General features: G+C 48.0%; 5 protein-coding genes across 5 annotated transcripts; 1 reads left to right on the top strand and 4 right to left on the bottom strand.

Annotated features, from left to right (window-relative positions):
- Positions 1 to 223: 223 nt before the first annotated feature.
- KY384_000267 (uncharacterized protein) lies at positions 224 to 2,479 on the bottom strand (the record flags this gene model as incomplete). Its single annotated transcript, XM_044808804.1, has 1 exon — positions 224 to 2,479. The coding sequence occupies one exon, from the start codon at positions 2,477 to 2,479 to the stop codon at positions 224 to 226; it is 2,256 nt and encodes a 751-aa protein (XP_044665557.1).
- A 751-nt stretch (positions 2,480 to 3,230) lies between these two features.
- KY384_000266 (uncharacterized protein) lies at positions 3,231 to 4,527 on the top strand (the record flags this gene model as incomplete). Its single annotated transcript, XM_044808803.1, is given in 2 exon segments — positions 3,231 to 3,718; positions 3,738 to 4,527. 2 exon segments carry the CDS (start codon positions 3,231 to 3,233, stop codon positions 4,525 to 4,527), a joined length of 1,278 nt encoding a protein of 425 aa, XP_044665556.1.
- Positions 4,528 to 5,090: 563 nt separating this feature from the next.
- Positions 5,091 to 6,541, bottom strand: KY384_000265 (uncharacterized protein; the record flags this gene model as incomplete). Its single annotated transcript, XM_044808802.1, has 3 exons — positions 5,091 to 5,497; positions 5,561 to 5,611; positions 6,343 to 6,541. The coding sequence occupies 3 exons, from the start codon at positions 6,539 to 6,541 to the stop codon at positions 5,091 to 5,093; spliced, it is 657 nt and encodes a 218-aa protein (XP_044665555.1).
- Positions 6,542 to 9,653: 3,112 nt separating this feature from the next.
- Positions 9,654 to 10,994, bottom strand: KY384_000264 (uncharacterized protein; the record flags this gene model as incomplete). The annotated part of the gene is made up of 1 exon (XM_044808801.1): positions 9,654 to 10,994. One exon carries the CDS (start codon positions 10,992 to 10,994, stop codon positions 9,654 to 9,656), a length of 1,341 nt encoding a protein of 446 aa, XP_044665554.1.
- A 1,797-nt stretch (positions 10,995 to 12,791) lies between these two features.
- KY384_000263 (uncharacterized protein) lies at positions 12,792 to 14,396 on the bottom strand (the record flags this gene model as incomplete). The annotated part of the gene is made up of 1 exon (XM_044808800.1): positions 12,792 to 14,396. The coding sequence occupies one exon, from the start codon at positions 14,394 to 14,396 to the stop codon at positions 12,792 to 12,794; it is 1,605 nt and encodes a 534-aa protein (XP_044665553.1).
- Positions 14,397 to 18,860: the final 4,464 nt, after the last annotated feature.

Raw genomic sequence — 18,860 nt, 5'->3', positions numbered from 1 at the left:
ATAGAATTCACCTTTCGAAGGGCATGTTGCAGTGTCTAGAGGGGAACGGCGAGTGAGAACATGAACACCTTTCCGGAGAATGCGAGACGCCTTGAGGAGCGATGAACTTCATCATGCGACTTGTACAGGCAAAGATTGAGATTCAGTTCATAGCTCTTGCTGTAGCGATCCATGGATATACAGGGCACCTTGCTTGCTCCCTCCTCGACGTCTTGTGACGGCATCATGGTACTAGAAGATATTTGTCAATTGACAATCGGGTTAATGGAAGGAGCCATACCTTGAAAGAAAAGTTGAGCACCAACGCAACAGCCAGGCAAATGCAAACCACGATAGGACCTATTACGTTATCAAAATCTTTCCCGCTTCTGGCTGCAATCATTCGACTTCGAATGAGATACATCCACCAGCCCCAGACCGCCGCAAAAATGGCAATCAATGTATAGATTACGGCGAGAGAGCGAGCAACATCATTAGACTCGCCAGCCGCATTATAAAGTCCTAGCGAAAGAGAGGCCAGCAAGATCGATACATGCTGCCATTTCACAAACGTTCGTTCATTAGCAAGCCAAACTTTAGGTTCCACGGCGACGGGATTCATATCTTTGATCCAGCGACGAGGTTCCGAAACACCTGATGGGAGAGATTTAGCACCGGCTCGTTTGGCTCGCGCATAGCGCGAGTTAGAGAAGGGAGAAAATGAAAGAACGCCGGAAAGTACTCCACTAGATGGCTTTGCGGCCTCGTCGCCGTCGTGATCTATATCGGCATTCGAGGGGACTCCTTTCAAGTCTGCCACCGACCGTCTTCTTGTTTCGAAAGGTGGTTTCGTCACAGGAGATCCGACAGCAGCTTTGAAGGAAGCCACACTCTTAGATCCTAAGAAGCTTCCAACCGCCTGCTCGTCTGCGGCCTCTTTCGCGCGCTTTTCCTGCTCCTGGTGGAAAGCTTCCTGAGGATCTTTACGAATATCGGTTTCCAAATCGCTGAGCCAGAACGGAAAGCTATTAACGTGGTCTTCGAACAATTGTGCCACCCCATGAACAAACTTCGAAAACCTTGGCTCCTCTGTGACCAAATGTGAAGCCATAAGATCGCGGACCCAGTCGGTGGTTTTCTTCGATGCGCCCTCCCTAACTTTTATTTCTAAGACGGCATATGGAAATTTGGCTACTTCGCCATGTCTGATTTCGGAGTATGGGAATTTGAGCCCGAAGCGATCGATATCGCCACGGTGCCAATCCTGTGGGTCCCGGCAAGGCCTATCCTCATCGAGAGAGTCTTCTCGAATGAAGGCTAGATCCGTGTCAATAGAAATGCGGACCTTATCATCGCCAGGTATTTGGAAAGCGGTCCTCGCATATGTCGCTCGAACCATAGGCTCTAGGTTATGCTCTTTGATGAGCGTTTGCATTTCCTCTACATTGTGTTCCAAGGATGCCACACCGTTACCTGCCGTACCTTCGCGATCCCGAAGCTTACCGATAGTCTTCTCCATCTTGTACTGATTTGTGATAAATGGCTGGATGTACTTCTCCTTGATTGGTACCCGCAGCACCTCACTATTGCCATTCTCTTCGATAGTCTTCTTCTCGAGAGTCATTTCAGGCTTGTCTGAAAGCTGCCCGTACCACCTGAGCCTTAGAGAAGAGGCTCTCGTAGCCTTGCCGATTTTGTTGTTATAGAGTGCAAACTGTGGACTGTCAAAGTATAGTGAAGTTATTGTAGGGTCGCTTCCCCCACTTTCTGCATTCTTCGATGTTTTAGGGTTGTAGACTAGGACAGGTAGACGGCGTAGCACGTATGTCTTGATCTCGAGTAAATTCTCGGGGTGGACCCAGAATTTGTAGGAGGTATATTTCTCACCGCCAAATTTGCTCTCCGATCTCGACTTCGATCTTTCAGAAGAGCCACCGTCTGTCAATTGTCGCGCAAATGAATACATCATAGAGAGCTCGTGTAGCAAAGGAGAGTAGTCCTCCGAATTGAAAGGAAGAGCGGCCAGCCGCACTTGGAGCAGTGGGCGCACTTTGTACTTTGCACCTCGCCTGCGATCATGTTTTTTGGCTGCCTTCAGAAAGCCGGTAAAGTTGACTCGACTATACTTCTCCAATTCATTGATCTCCTTCGTGATATTGTCCAATTCTAATAGTACATCCGTTGCTACAGTATTGACTTTTTCTCGATCTGCCGAAGAAGCCTCCTTGCCCCCGTCGTCGGAGATTTCGTGGAGCCTATTCTCACACTTGGTTGTCCGTTCTCGTAGACTTCTGTAAGTGTCACCTTGAAAGGCATTGACCTTCTCCAGTTCTATATTGAGTAACTCTTCGGTGAAGCGAGCCTCGTCATCGTCCGTCCAAGGCTTCTCGTCGTTTTCAGGCTGTTCCTCTCGTAACAACTTCTTGAGCTTTGCATAATCGATGTAGCTCGAAGCCCAAGGCTGGTAGGTAGAGCTCTTGAGAGTAGCTCCGAAGCGCATGACTATGCCACTAGAGATTTCATCAGCTTCGGATCTCTCAACGAGGGTGCACGAGATTCAATTTACTGACGGTGTTGGCGGGAACGAGAAGGTAGCATTTGGCCTTTTTGAATGATTGATATTCCCGATAAATCCGAACGTCAAACCGGTCTATAACTACTATTTAAAGACTAAATAAACTAAAACTTAGTAAAGTAATAAAATAATATATTCTATTTAAGTTTACTAAGTTTCTAATATTTATACTATTTTATTAATTATATATAACTATTTAGAACTTATAACCTTAGAATTAGAATTATTAATAAAAATATTAATTATTTAAAAAAGCCTTAAGTATACTAGTTTATAACTATTATTTAAAAAATAAATTAATTAAAACTAAGTAAAGTATATTAGTTAAGCCTACTAAGTTTCTAATATTTATAACTCCTTATTAATACTATATAACTACTTAAAACTTATAAGTTTAGGGCCGGTATTACCGCTAATAATATACTTTATTTAAAAAAGCTCTAAGTGGGTTGTGCCTAGATATCGGAAGGTTCGGCCCGACGATAGCCCCTTATCTAGGTTGGGATAGCAAGGATAGTTCACTTCCCGCGCACCCTCGGCAGTCTGTTACATGTCATATGCTCACCCCACCCTAATACAGATCCATTCAAATAGCGTGGCAGGGATGTTCTTCGATCCCCTGCGGATAATTTCAACAACATTCACTTCGCCTAGATAAGTATTCATTACGCCACCGATGGAGGAGCAGTCAATTCCACAGTCCCAGGAGACAAGCAATGCAGCAATCAAAGCTCTATTGAAACGTTTGAAATCCAACCCATGTCCCCGCGTCTTGAACCCGCCAAACTGCAAAAAGCGAGCATCGGTCTCACTTATCATTCGTTTCAAGCCACAGCCTAAGGAAAAAGCAACCTATGATCCGAGCAGATGCTCTGTTGCCACCAGATCATTCGACGATTGCTTAGACAATTTTTTCGACAATGAATGGGTATGCCATAGTAGTCCGGAGGTGCTGTTTATTAAACGGGCGGCACGGCTTGGTGATCGTTGGTCCAACCAGGTAGCATTGCCCGGTGGAAAAAGAGATCCTGAGGATATCGATGATCGCGCAGCAAGTGTCCGCGAAACATTTGAAGAGACAGGATTGGAGCTGCAGCAGGACCATTGCCTGCCTGTAGGTAATCTGCCAGAACGTCTTCTCACCACGGCTTGGGGCAAGCTGCCGTAAGAATTTCCGAAATAGTTTTCACCGCGCTTCACTGACCTTTAAAAGCATAATGGTGCTTTGTCCCTTCGTCTATCTTCTCATGCGTTACGATACACCTCCACTAGACCTACAGCCCGCTGAGGTTCACTCGGTCCATTGGGTGTCGCTTCATAGCCTGCTAGCGCCTGCTTCGCGAACTTGCGAATATGCTGACATTTCAGATCGGGCCCAGTCTGGCAATAGCGCTGTAGTGAAGCGTCTCGTTCGTTTGACTTCTGGCCAGATGGTGTTCAGCGCCGTGGAGCTGCATCCATCCGAGAGTACATTCTCTTCCCTTTCTAAAACCTCTAATGATAATTATAACCCACATTCGCGAGATGAGAGACAAAGACTACTACTGTGGGGCCTGACCTTAGGTATTGTGGCAGATTTCCTTCAGTTCTATAGTCCTGACGCGACTAAACAATTATGGCGTTGGCCTACTTTCTCGCACTGGGATATCCGCTTCATCGTTTGGGCCCTGACTCGCTCCTATCGAGCACGAAAGATCCGAGAAGCTGATGTAGTGAAGAACCCAATTGCAAACGATGCTAGCTCATTCTCTTTACATGGTATGGATCCTGCTACCTATGCCACATCCATGGCAGGAGACAAATTGGGATCGCGGATCGGTATCGCAGGGGGTCACCTTCTAGACGAATATTTTGACAACATGAAGAGGGCTGTAAATCTAGCACTAGGCATCAGGGTAGGAGTGCTCTCCTCCGTCTTGGCCTTAATTGCATACACATCCCTCAAAAGACGTCAACAAAGATGTGCTTTGTGAGAGCTTCTTGCAAGCCTTGCAATGAATCTAGAGCTCACATAGCTAATGTGCAGAAAGCTAATTCATCTTGAAGCCTAATCACTCGCAATTAACTGGAGTATAAAAGCTTGTCCGTTCCTCGAATTGCTATGCGTTTTAGCCTCTTTTCAGCAAGGTTTTCGCACCAAACCGCCATGCCAGTCGAAATATGACTCACGCTTCAGCTGAGGGAAACTCAGTCATCAAAAAATTCTTCATATTCTTCTTGGTACTCCTCCCTCGCTTCTGCAATATCCGATCCAGAGCCATGGGCAACAGCTTCCTGATAATCCTTCCGAGCTTCTTCAACCGACTGCCTATCACTACTAGACACTGAATCTCCATCAACTGTGCGGGTCGGAAGCGGCGCTTCTCCCGCATACGGCCCTGGCTGGGTGTAACCAGTCCCATAAGGAGCCCCAGTCTCATAAGGCGCCCTTGATTCATATGGGGCTCCCGACTCGTAGGGAACCCCAGCTGGGCGCGTGGCGTGATGTTCTTCATCAGAAGATGAATCATTATCTAAAGACGATCAGTTCTTGCTCTCAGTCGTGACTTCCGATGTTTGCAAGGCTCGTACGCATTGCATAGCCAAGTGCACCGCCAGCAGCCAGACCTCCGGCTGCACCAAGAGCAATGTTTCGACCACTTTTGTCCTTCTTGTCTTTTTTCTCCTCCTTTTTCTCTTCGCCTGACGCGGGGTACACTCCACCATACTGGGCGCCCTGTGAAGGAGGTGCCTGAGCTCCATGAGGAGCACCAGATCCCGGTGGGGGTTGCGACGGGTAGAATGAGGGTGGATCCCATTGTGTCCTGCCAGTGGCTTGCTCGAGGTAGTACCAACGCTGACTATTTTGATCAAATTGTGCTACCCAGCCAGGGGGAAGTTGTGGCCCTCCCTGAGGACGCAGACCCGGGGGTTGTGATTGTGACTCTTGCTCCTTGGAAGACTCTAGGGGGAAACATATCAGCTCCTTTGGAAGTGCAAACTTTAGGTGGAGCAATCATGGCTGACCTTTCTTCTTCTCGTCGCCCCCAAGGAACTTGTCTTTGAACTGATCAATCTCTTTGGAATATTTTTAAAGGAAAGACATTATTCTAAGTCTCGCAAAAAGCTTTAATACAATAACTCGAGAGCTTTAAGTCCAAAGGCCTCGACTTCTCAAAGTGGGAGTACACCAGAGGATCTAGACCCTAGCTCTTCAGGCGGTCTAACTTGTCAGGGACCCTATGCGAGGCGTCCGATGAATGACTTGCAGGAGCTTACGACGACTATTTACAGGCTTATGACTCCTATTGGCTGGCTCGAGATTTGAGGTGCATGCGTGACTTGGCAATGCATGCAAGGTATCACCCGTATAAGAAACCCCACCTCGGGCTAGCACATGGCATGCCTACCTCACTTCATTGTGACAACATCAAATGCCCTGACCCAGGACTCCACGATCCACGAGAGAAAGCTTGGGCCAAGAGAGTGAATGCTCAAGACGGCACTTCAACATCGCCTCGGTTGTCTTTAATTCTGGGGTGAAAGGCCTGCCGTCCGCTCAAGAGGCTGTCTTTTAGTACTGCTGGGTCACCCGGTCTACCTAATCCTTCGGAGCTTCCTTTGACCCGGCGATTGCTGATAGACCTCTTTGCAATGTCATGCTGTCCTGACGTGTAAAACTATTGACAAGAAGATGTAGCAGAGCAGCAACAATCTATGAAGGTGTAACTAGGCTCCCTAGGTTTGTCTAGTCTTATCGCCAAAGGCGTGTTCGGCTCCTATGGTCTTTCTCAATCAGATTGCCTCACCTCGACCTGTCTCGTCCACAGACCGATCTGCTAGCGTCAACGTCTGTTGGACATTTGCTTCAGAAGGATGAACAGACGAAGCTGGGGTTGATGCGTTTTGTGATGGAATGTGAGATGACATCTCTAGATTAGCTAGCCCAGCTGGTCCTCGGACTAGACTATTGACCGCTCGCCAGCCAACTGGAAATCTATAGATCATTTTTTTTCTCTTCTGATCTCACTAAATTCATCAAATGGGTCAATCGCCATAGATGTTACTCGGCCTGCAAAAAGATATTACTCACGTTTCTCCAGACACAGAATTCAATCAACGACGGAGCCTGAAATGTCATCGCCACGATTTTGCCAGAGCTCCACTTCGGTGAGACGAAGTGGCCCCTTTGTAACTCGATTTTGATTCGAGATAAGTAGGCAAAACAGAGAAACTAAGCGCAAGCAAATGGGAGAGCCGCTGTAATTCGGACCTTTTTTGGCCAATGCCGGATTCCTCAAAGAAACCCTCGGCGCAAAGTATTGTCGATAGAGACTTTAGAACATGTCGCACAACGTAGCCAAGATAGCGGATGATACAGAAGGTATAGATCAACCAACTCAGCGAATTTCTCACGACGTGTGGGTCCATCGTATTGAGATCCGAAGCTCTCAATCCACATGCATCTTTGGCCGCCTTACGTACGGCTATCTCAAATGGAGCTTGGAAATTGAAGAAGACGCCGTGCCAAAGCTCTCCGAATTCCTTCAGCGTGAGAGTCGATAGCAGTACTGTGATTGCCATGAAAATAATGACATACCACGTAAGACAGGCGTAGGGTGATATTACTAGCATCGTGAGGGTCCCAGGCAGGCACCCATTCGGCGCCAATGGCACAACAATTATGTAAGCACCCATCGTTTGGTGAGATTTGGAGAGTCAATCTGTTATTTGTACTCAAGACAACGGCCGCTATTCGAATGGCGGACATAATGAAGCATTGCTGCGCTGTGACGAGACTATCAACCAGTCGCCCGTACTTGGGACGCGTCCCGTCGCTAGACGCGAGAGAGGTCAAGCAGATACCAGCTACTAATGACGAATCAAGCTCAGGGAGCAAAAAGAGTAAGCCTAAGCAAAGGTCAGTTACGGCATAGTGATCCGCGTGGCGGTCTTACTCCAACTCCAACAGGCTCAAGGTCTGCAGTCCAGGTTACACAAAAGGCTCGAATGCAGGCTTTCAGGCCCTGCGAGCTTCAACGAGCTGCATGTGGACCAAATTCAAATAGACTCTCCTGACTACAAGGTGCGAAAGCCTCTTCATTTGTCAATATGTCATTGGGAAAGGTAGGTTGTTGTTTTGAGACGGGTTTAAGCGCGATAGGAAAATTCATTCAGACACTTTAGGCGGAGGAAGAATCGGGATGATCGGATCCAAGTATATTGAACCGCTGTATCGACTCCTCTACAGAAGTTTGCATCTGCGGCCAGTTTTGGAAAAAGGCAGAATTTGGCGAAAGTCTCATATAGGCCCGCCAGCGAGGCCCAGAGGCCACAAATTCCTGGTCATTGGCATTTGTGGATAAAGCAGGGCGTTTCGCCCTACACAGGCGGCCTGACAGCTATTGGTAGACGGACTGATAATATCGGCGGTCTTCGCTAAAGGACTACCATATCCACGTTGATCCACGGAGGACTCTCTGTCGTCTTCCGCCAAATAATAACTTTCTGACACATTGTAGCGACTACTGACGCCATCAAGATCAAAATTGTTCATCAAGTCTACCCAGAGATGGGGGGACTATGGGGTCAGATCGATGTCCAAATAATCCAGGAAACTCGTCATTTGCAACATGACAAGACTAACACAATCGGCTATCTGAATGGACTAGATAGAATTGGATTTTCAAGAGGCGCTATATGTAGGACCATCCCAAAACTCAAGTCTACGTTGCCATTCCAATGTATGCCTGTAGTCGCGAGATTGAAGGATCCGCATGAACACGCTAAGGACCAGAAGCCACGATGCTATCAATAGATTCATTTGTTTCTCATGTCACTTGATGTTTGGCAAAATCACGACACAATGTAGCCATACAACTCCGTTCACTTTTTCCAGTAGCGTCCAAGACCTCTCGAGTAATGCAGACCTCTCGAGTAATGCAGACCTCTCGAGTAATGCAGACCTCTCGAGTAATGCAGACCTCTTCGAGTAATGCAGATCTTTGACACTGCTACCTGGAACCTTGGGCTCACTAGGCTCTCGCATGACTCCGCAAGCAATTTGTATGGTCCATCATTGCATTTTGCCTCCTCCTTTAGCCAATCCGCCTTGCATTCCACATGAGAAGCTAATTTGTTCCTACATGGCTGAGGACTCGCGGCTCCACTTATCTTTCTTGGTTTTCGACGTAACAGCAATTTGACTGCTGACCCTCGACTTGCCAGGTCTTCATCTTCACGTTTTATTTGCAGTCCTAGCACTAAGACTGTGACTGCTTTACGCACCAGAAAAGCAACGCGAGACAAGCTTGTTTCGCGAAAGCCGTTCGCGCACTCAGCAAGCGTCTGCATAGCAAGTCAAACAGTTGCGCTTCCAAAAGACCACGCTTCAGTCCAATCCAGGCATGAAAGGTTTGCAAGTAACCACAATGGCATTGGGCACTGTCGAGAAGTTGTCAGCCTGTCATTCTTTTCCACAACCCATAGAAAACCCAGTATCATCAACTTCGACTTCAGAAAGGTGAGGTGAATCAGTGTCTCTGGTACCTGCTTCAAATTGTTGGTGATTGAAGTGAGGTCGATGCAAAGGATATTCCAATATGTCCCACTCAAATCGAAAGGACCTTGTTTCGGGCAATCGATCTCCATCGATTCACCATTTACCTCATATGTACTATAGAGCGAAGCTATATGAGAGAGTACCAAAATAATGAAACGTCTTAAAAGACGTCACGTAAAAGAAGCGGAGAGTCGCGTCTCGATCAGTTCAACATCAATCCTTTAGTGCATTGAGCTAAGTCTTAAAGTTGGCAGGTCCTGCTAGATCAAGGGAGGTCCTACCCAAGCCAAGAATTAGAGGTTTATGAAATTACATCAGATCTTCGTCTCGAAAACGCAAAACTAATGTAAGAAGAGTTGACAATATAGGTCTTAGATCAGAGTATCGATCCCAGGTTGCATAGCTGGTAAGATGCAGAACGCTCGCATGACTCACGTCGCTTGGAAAAGGCTTTGACATGTGTCGATCTTATCTCAGACAAAGTAAGACCTACCAAAGTGGAACGATAGGAGAACAATTGACGTATGTTCATCCAGCTGTGACGTCGCAAGTGCGATCTCAAGCTGGTAGACCTGGTGATGCCCGAAAAGATTGATCCAATCGCCGATCTACCTCATACCTACCCTGCATCATGCCGTCAACGACGTCAATGTCCAATTTGACTAACAAGTTTGTACCCTGAGCGTCGCAGAACCTTGCGGGCTGTTGATTTTGCAGCACGCGAGCCATCCTTTGTTCGGTGGATCCTAAGCTGTCACCGTTGCAAAAACGATAGAAATGCATGGCAACAGTGGTATAGAGTTGGTATGCTAGCCAAGTCCACTGAACCCCTTGAGGGGCGAAGACGAAAGCGACGAGACCGGCGGGAAATATAAAGATGCAGAGGACAATCAAAGCCAACGAGAGGACTTCACGCAGGCGATCACCGTTGATGCCACGTCGATAGCGCTCTGGGTGACCGTAGTGCTGAAAGAATTGAAGCAGAAGATCCCGCGGTCCTTGGATCATCAGGAAGCCTCTTCGAGTGTCAGAGATCTCAACAACCCATTGGTTGGGCATTGCGTGGCGTGAAGGTTCCAGGGTTTGGACTGGTAATTTCGATGAGATCGAGCGCACAGGTTTGGTGTTTAGAGCCTGGCGGCGGACTGCAAATGCGAGGCTTAAGACCTTGCAAAGGAGTGGAGTGAGAAACCAGATCGAGAAGAGGCTTTTCCAGTGTGCTGCAACAAAGATACCGACCGAAACAGTTATTGCTTCAGTCGCAATAATCCCTCCAACGGCTCGAAGATCCAGGGGATTAGAAAGCTCTCTGACCGATTGTCCCAAATTAATATCGGAGCTCTTTACCGATTCTGGTGCTGCCGACGCTGATTTGTCGCTACCTGATGCATATTCAAGTGTCAGCCAAAGTACGGGTCGTTTCGATCGAAGAGTCCGTCTTTGTTCAGCTTCCTGAAAGCTGTTTGTAGTAGTTTGCCTTGTAGGCATTGCTTTGGCATCAACAACATCCCAGTTGACAAGTCTCAGAGTGCGTATCCAAAATCCATTCCTGGCTTCTTTCTGTTGTGTGTCCTCGTCTATGGCTCCCTTCTTGACAGAGTAAGTCACCTTAGTATCCTCGTAAAACGCAGTCCCTAGCATATCCCCTCGACAGTAACCCTTGTTGAGCCCTGCTGCGATGAGATGATCGAGCGCCGCAAGTGCGGCTTTGTGTATAGGGCCCCCCATCGGTAAAAGAGCAACCATGGCAGCAAGGTCGCTGGGACTAGAGGTATTGTAAAAGCGCTCGGGCCAAAGGAGTCGTGAGAATATTCCCAGCGATGCTACCTCTGCACCCACGTATCCAAGCAAGGTGGCTAACGCACCAAATGCGACCGTTGATGTCGACCCTGAAGCCATGTGCTAGACACTGCCTATAGAATAGCTAGAACTTGCTGCATCCTTAGCAAATTCGCGACAACTCCTGCTGCCGGTATCTGCTGTTGATCATAGGTACTTTCACATCGCATCCTTCAACAAGAAGACCGGGTTTCTTCAAATGAAGCCAATGATCCAAGCCCGTACGACACGAGAGGAGACTGGACGACCAGCCGCTCCAATCGTCCTGACCCTGTGAAAGAAGGGTAAACTTTCTGCGCCTTTGCCTCCAGTTGCGTCTCACGGAGACCTGCATCCCTCACCTCCAGATGTCAGGCGATCGCCACGGCGATATCGAAGGGATAAGGGTGGCACGGCAGACTTTGCTGACTTCAGTAGAGCCAATCCCGTCTGAGTGTAGCTTCATGTGAGCAGAGCTTGGTCACCGCTAGCTCGTATTTCTTCGCGTATTTCTCGTCTCGGCAGCGCATTCACAAGGAAATCCGATCTGAGGGTGGCATTCACTTGCAATGGCGATGGCATCATGGTTAATGAGCCAAGAGTCAGAATTGGATCATACGACTCATTGGAAATGAGGGATCAATATCTGGAAAGCAAGTTGACGGCAAGCTCTAAGCAATCGCTTTTTTGCCGTTTATTAGGTTTGAAATCCTGACGCCAACATTTTAGAAGATTTTTTGTGCCAAGGTTTTAATTATAATAACCTGCCTAGGTACGCTAATTATCTTTGGCTAAGCCCCTCCGGCCTTACCTTACTCTCCTTCATTCAAGACACTGATTCGATCTTGGTGGGTAAAGAAGTATTACATGTCGAATAGTCCATGTCATCTAATGCTTGAAGCCGTATTTGGTCGTTGGACTCAGTGATGCCGGCATTTTGGCGACTTCAGGTTCTGAGCATCGTACCTTTTCTGTCTTGCACGATAGCGACTGACCAAGCTTCCCTCCTAAGTTTTCTTGCACACGACGTCAGCTCAAATATGCACGTTTTTGCACAGACTTCGAACGAGGTGATGAACGCTATTCACGCCAACATTAAGAGCATCCTGTGGATTAGCGCCATTATGGCTCTCAATTACTAGCTTGAGAAGCTTCCCGCTATGGACTTGAGCGACACTGATCGCACAATTCAACTGTAGGGAAGAAGATTTGCCTTGATAGCACTCAACAACCCTTCGTCTTCATGACCGACAATTCTGTGCATCTTTCGCCTCCGTAAATCGACTTGTTTGATGAGCCTAGATGAGATGTCCGAAGCTGATCTTTTTAGATGCCCAAATGTGAGAGATAGGGGCTGACGAGAGGCAAAGGAACAAACCTTCAAACGCCTTCTTCCACACATTCTCCGGTGCATCGGAGACCTCCCTGAGACTCGGGCGTTATTATTGAAGTGCGATGGCTCTACTTGTGGTGGGTAGGGCTGGCACATAGAACAATGCCTCCCCAAGACGACGTCAGCGCCGTAGTACAAGCATGCAATACAGGGCCTAAGATGAATTCGAGAAGGATGTAAGGCTTGAGCTCGTACATGTAGAGACATACGATTTGAAAGCGGGACAGCTGGGAGAGAAGCGGCGTAAGGTGATTATGGGAAAGCATGAATCGGGATGAAAAGGTAATAGGCGGAGAGTATATTGAATGAAGAATTTAGAAGACTGGAAGTTGAAGTGGAGGGGGTGTAGCTGGGGCCTATTTTCATCTCGAATGCTCAAGCCGGAATTACATACCTCAATACTCCCTAGATAACGACGCAAGAGCAGAGGAACTTCACAAGCCTTGCATACCGCTTTGAACAATTCCTCCAAGATATATACCTCTTCACTTCCTCGGCGTCACCTTCACCTTCACACCTCCGTTGACGGTAGCGACTATAGTCGCCTTCTCTACCCAAGGTTTCTTCTCCACTGCCGCGATCGTTCCAAACTCCCGCACTAATCGTACCGTCAAATAGCTCACCTCCATCAGCGCAAACTGCTGCCCAATGCACACCCTGGGGCCCCCATTGAAGGGTATATACTCCCAACTAACCCTTAACCCTTTTTCCCCGTCTGGTCCATCCAGCCACCGTTCAGGCCGAAACTCTGCCGCGTCGTCTCCGTAGAGGTCCTTGCGGCGGTGCAATGCGAAGGTGCTCCAGTGCATGGTCGTACCCTTTTTCACGAACACAGGTAGTTTTTGGTTGGGACCCCCGCCAAGAGGGAGCACTGTATCCGTTATCGCCTGGCGATCATTTTCAGGGGCGGAAGGATAGAGGCGCTGGGCTTCATTGAGGATAGCGCGCAGGTAGGGGAGGGATTTGAGTTGAGAGAAGCTAGGGGCCATGGGAATGCCAGAGCTATCAATTTCATGTTGGAGTTTGCTGAAGATATCGGGACGTTGAGAGAGGGTGAAGAAGATACTGGAGAGGAAGGATTCGGTGGTGTCTCGTCCGGCGAGCAGGATGTTGAGGAATTCAGCGCATAGTCTGGGCCGGTCTTGGGTGGCTTTAACAATTTCGGACAGAAAGGTGTCGCGTTGGGGGCCTTCATTTTTGGTGTCGGAGGAGGGGTTGTGAGATGATTCCTCGTCTGCAATGGCGTTCTCGATCACACGCTCTACATAGGCGTCCATGATTTTCTTGTTTTTTTTGAAGCTGAAGTCTGGCAGGAAGAAGGACAAGACGCCAAACTTAGAGTCCTGTCCATTGATAGATCGCACTATGCAGCTGAAGGCGTCGTAAAACTTCTCTGCCTCAGTCTTGTCGCCGTCGCTGCTTTTGCGCTTGTCGGGATCAAGAGAGCGAGCGCTCTCTCCAAACAGAAACTCTGTTATAATGTCCAGACTCGCGGAGGAGAACAGCTGCTGTAGGTCCATTATATTATCACCCTCGGCATAGATTGCCTTCACCAAGTCGTCAGCATGCGTCTCCAGGAAGGTTGGGTCGTCGATTTTCGCTCGGGCAAAGATCGGCTTGAGCAACTCGCGCGAATGTTGCCAGAACTGGCCATCAGAGGCAAAGATGCCTTCCCCGATGATTGTCTTCAAAGCCTCCTTCCGGTAGTGATCGATGTTGAAATCTTTGAATTTTGTAGCCAAGATGCATTTGAGATTTTCCGGTTCTATTGTGGAAATGGTCGGCGAACCCCATAAGGTCGAGTATTCGATGGTATTTGTTTGCAACTTTATAAAGCGATTCACAGTCGCATCCAGGAATTTGTGGGCAGTGTAGTCTGTATAGATTGTCCAGAGAAGATCCAAGCCGAATAAAGGATCATAGGACTTCCATCGTACAGCTGGACCACAGCCTTGAGCGGCGGCAAGGCGGCGAACCTGGAAAGTACGTCTGATTCTACCCAACAACCGCACGGATAGCCAAATGCCCAAAAGGACAAAAGCAGTTTTGAGCAATGAAGACAAGGAGACATTCCAAACTTTGCCCAACATTTTGGCGTGAATGATTAGGGGGTGCTGTATCAGTTGAAAAATTTCCAGATGATTATCCGCAACCACACGTCTTTGCAGTCGTAGAAGCTCTTAATAAATGCGTCACTATTCAGCAGACTTTTTCCAGGACTTTGGAACAAACTGCAGGGTCGGAGCTTATGTATGGAACCTGCCTTGCGCCAAAAACGCATGCCTGTCTGTGGGTCTGGGGTGAGTCCCATGATTCCGATGTCGCTTGTCCCTCCTGCCGATGTGCAAGGACTAACGCCACGCTCACGTGTGATTGACCAGACCTGCAGGAGAAGCGAGCTGGTAGATGTCAAAGCTTCAAATTCTTACAAACGCTTGGTCCGCGTAGCGTTTTCCAATGCCGAAGGAGGGATAAGCCAAAATACTTTCCGACAAATTAGCTGTCACCGAATCCGACACCCCCTTCAAGAGGTAGGGTGGTTACCACATCTGGCTGCTCATGCACACTCCTGCATATGCGAAATCCTCTTTTGGGCATAGCCAGAAAGCGAGTCGGAAGTTAGTCTGTGTAGTTGAAAGGAAGGATCTAAGTTCCACACCGCTGGGAGAGGTACCTTACCTAAGGTACGATATATGAGGTGGCAGCTACGTTAGCAGGCATCCCGGTCCGCTGCGCATTCAAGTTCTGTGATTTAGTCTGGACGCTGCCGATGACTGACGAAACTTGTCGCGGTAGCCTCGAAACGTACTTAGGGCTTTTTTAAATAAGAAATATTCTAACCTGTTCTGGAAAAGTCATAGTAGAGACTTGGGTATTCAATACTTGAAAGCTGCTCAATCAAGTTCAAAACTTTACAACTAACTCTTTGTATAAAGAACACAAAGAACATAAGTTTTCAGATCAATCGGGCCTCGCTAAATGGTTCAAATACCCAAGTCTCTATTATGAGCTTTTCCCGAACAGGTTAAAGTAATCCTTATTCAAAAAAGCCCTGAGTACCGCTAGTTTGGTGCTACCCCAGATTTTGTCTCTTGCAACCAACCGCAATCCTTGTTAAGCTGACCATTGCGCACGACACCACACGACGCTTCGAGTCTAATTTAATACCTCACCCGCCATGTCCTGAGCTAAACCGATTGTGATCGGAGTGTCGACAGATCGTTGGCATTCTTGGCAAGATGACCGAATGACTTGGTCGATCAAGCGGCAGAGGTTCTGCTGCGAAGAGCAGAGGTTATCCCATTGTGTCCAAGGCCGATCGGAGGGTGTGGCCGGTAGCGGGGTCAACTCTTCTAGACCACTTCTTCCACTCCGATTGACTTTCTAGAGAAAAATCTAGCTACCAAAACACAAGGCTGAAATCTCACCTGTCATTCCACAAAAGCCCCTTCATCTCCACCTCGTCATCACGCTCCCTCCTCAACTTCACCTTTCTATCTCCCCCCTTTCCCACTTCAACCCTGAGAAGCATCAAACCCTCCTAACCCCTCCAAAAAATGGCAACCACACTTCTCTCCTTACCCCCGGAAATCCTCCATTCCATGATCTCGCACGTCCTCCTCTGCACCTCCCCCTTTCCCTCTTACTGTGAACTCACTTTTCCCCCTACTCCAACCATAAAAGAGCTGCTCTCCCGCCCCTTCGGTCGGTCCACCTACGAGAAGTCACTTTTTCTACCCTCTTTCTCGTCGAGGGCGCTGGTGTATGCGACTTCGGCGCTAATGATGACGTGCCGGCAGCTTAAGGCGGAGACGTTGGAGGTGATACGATTCTGGCGAGGAAAAGAGAGGGCGGCTTATAAGTTGGACCTTCTGGTGCCGAATAACAGACATATGATTGCGGAGTGGCTGAGTTTGCCTGCGCCCGCGAGTGCGTACGGAGCGTGTGAGAAAGACGGGGAAATAGAAGGGGGAGAGCATGCGCAGTATGACGGTGAGGGAAGATTGGGGTTAGAAGTGTACTTTCGGATAGCAGCGGAAGCGAAGGAAGAATTGATGTGCACCTGGAAAGATTAGGACATGACGGGTTTGGCTTGACCGTCAAAATACTTCGAGATAATTAAGAGCAGCTGGAAACTTCTGCTTGGCGGGATGGAAGACTTTCTGGAAGAGCTTGTACGATTCATTGGGACCCTATCTCTTGGAAGCAGACTGACACTTTAGAACGATGCTTTTGATGACGATAACATTATTAATATTGCGCCCTATCTACACCGAACGTTCGTCTCGAACATCGATTTCTTCCAGCGCCAATTGTTCCATCATACTCGTTACGTCTCTTATCTGTTAAATCATGCCAACGATTCCCGCTGCATTTACCCTGAAGAGTTTCGACCAGAAGTTTCGCAAGAGAATAACGCTCTCAAGGTGTTGGACATTCGTCTTAAGGCTCTGAGGAACCGTACGACAACTACACTTGAGATGGTGGGCCAGTTTTGTCTTGAGCCAATTGTTCGATTACTTATCACTTGGAATAGATCCTTAGTTTAACGAACATTAAGCAAACACGCCTCTCAAGTGAGATTCTGTTGCAACAGCGTCAAGACGCTGCGCAATCATTTCGCCAGGGGAAAGTCTACGAAGACTGACACTTGTGACCATTGTGTATCTGCCACCATCCTTTGTTGCTGTGAGTTACTTTAGACTTCAAGATGGGACGAACGAGCTGACTCTGTTGTTAGGCGGCATATGGAATGAACACGCAAATGACGCATGACACAGAAATGTGGACTTTTATAGTCGTGGCGCTTCTATTCACCTCCATCACACTTCTATTCGCTCGTATCCAAATTCGTCGGAAGACCAAGAAAGATATAGAAAACACCGGGCGGCACAAGCATGAAACAGGGCATAGAGGACCAGTAGGGTATACATTATCATTCCGTACTGCACAGCAGGATCCATCAGCAACGCAGCTTGTAGCGCCCCCTATCAATTCAGAAAACTCTTGAGACATCTGAATCATGAGGCCGCGAAGAGTGAGGGCACAACTCCTTGCAAAATGTTTTGGATGTCTGCAAACGTCTCGGCCTCGTTTTGGCTTGCATCAATGCGAGCGCAACGGCTCTCTTTTTGTAACTCTTGCACAACAGCCATACATTCATTCTCGAATGTCTCAAACCTCTTCTTTATCACCTCCGGTATGTCATCTTGTCTTTGCTGTGCTTGTGCACGCCTCATGAGTCGAGAGAGTCTGATGGCTTCTGTAGTATCTAGGAATAGTGCAAACTCCGCCTGAATAGCATTCGCCTCGAAGAAGCCGAGTTGGTGTAAGTTGCGTGGAAATCCTACTTCTAATTAGCACATGTTTGTTGGATATGCGCAATTTGTGCAGTCTCAGCGACAGCCTTCACCATCAATCAAGAACACTTTGATTCCAGTGGCTGCCAAATTCTTTTCAATTGCCTTTCGTAGGAGCTCAGTCGTAATCTCTGCCGGGCCGATCCTGCCTTCTTTCATATTTTGCGCAATGATATGGCCGTATTGGCTATCAGGGGTATTTCTCTCGGCTCTGAGGATATCTCCGACGCTCAAGTGACGGCATGGTAGGTTGCGTGCTAGCTTAGCACACTGTCTGCCTTTGCCTGCTCAAGGCCCGCCAAGTACGAAGATGATGGCGACCTTTGAAAGAGCATCCCAAGACATCAGAACCTCTAATTGTCGACAATGAAGGCAATTTCATCCAAGAGAATTCTCGGTATGAGGGATCAAGGCGGCTGAATAGACAGGAGGCAAAGCATCCCGTGCACCTTCGTATATTTTATGAGGCAATCCAGAAGTGGGTCGCCGAAAGAGATGCCCGATAAGGCTGAGCCTTCGTTGCTTACTTTAGCGCGTCCACAGTATTGGTACTTGTTGTTGAGCATTTACACTTCTCTGTCTCGATATTGGGATGGCTACCGGAGTCTCAGCGGTCGCGAGCTAGATGAGGCGTCAAGAGCCGAAGCACCCACCAGTAAGTTGTATCTCAATGGGAATGGTAGTCTTAGATGAGATATCTTTGTATTCTGGAAAGCTCCTCGAAGACGTTATCGGTGGTTCGGGAGCCTATAGTGAGCAATCTATTCCTTTAAAGACCTCGGACCCTGTGTACACTTGATTCCATTGGCAATTGTTGACAGCCGCAAAGGTACTCTTGGTGCACGCTTGTTTCAAAAGCCGTCCACAGCATCTTCGATAGGTTTCTTGATTAAAGCTGGACCGGATTTTCCAAGTAGCTCTCGAAAGCAACTTGAGGCATGGGGAACTAGCCTCACTTTTCAGGAACGACAAGATCGAAAAACGACCCGCGGTCGACTGACAAAATAACTCACAGACAGGTATGGGATTAGGACAGCCAATGGAGTTCAGTATTGATCTTTGAAGAGAAAACATTTCAATACACATCACCAACGTTGCTTATCAGTGTTGGGGACTTTGCTAACACTGCTTTCATCCATTCACGCAGCTTCCATCTCTTGGCAAGTCCAGACGAGGTGATCAAAGATGTCAAAG

Source organism: Bacidia gigantensis, assembly GCF_019456465.1.
Source record: "Bacidia gigantensis strain McMullin 20006 chromosome Unknown contig_49, whole genome shotgun sequence".
NCBI classification, from domain to species: Eukaryota; Fungi; Ascomycota; class Lecanoromycetes; order Lecanorales; family Ramalinaceae; genus Bacidia; species Bacidia gigantensis.
The sequence above is the reverse complement of the archived record's forward strand: the minus strand, read 5'-3'. Positions and strand labels throughout refer to the sequence as shown.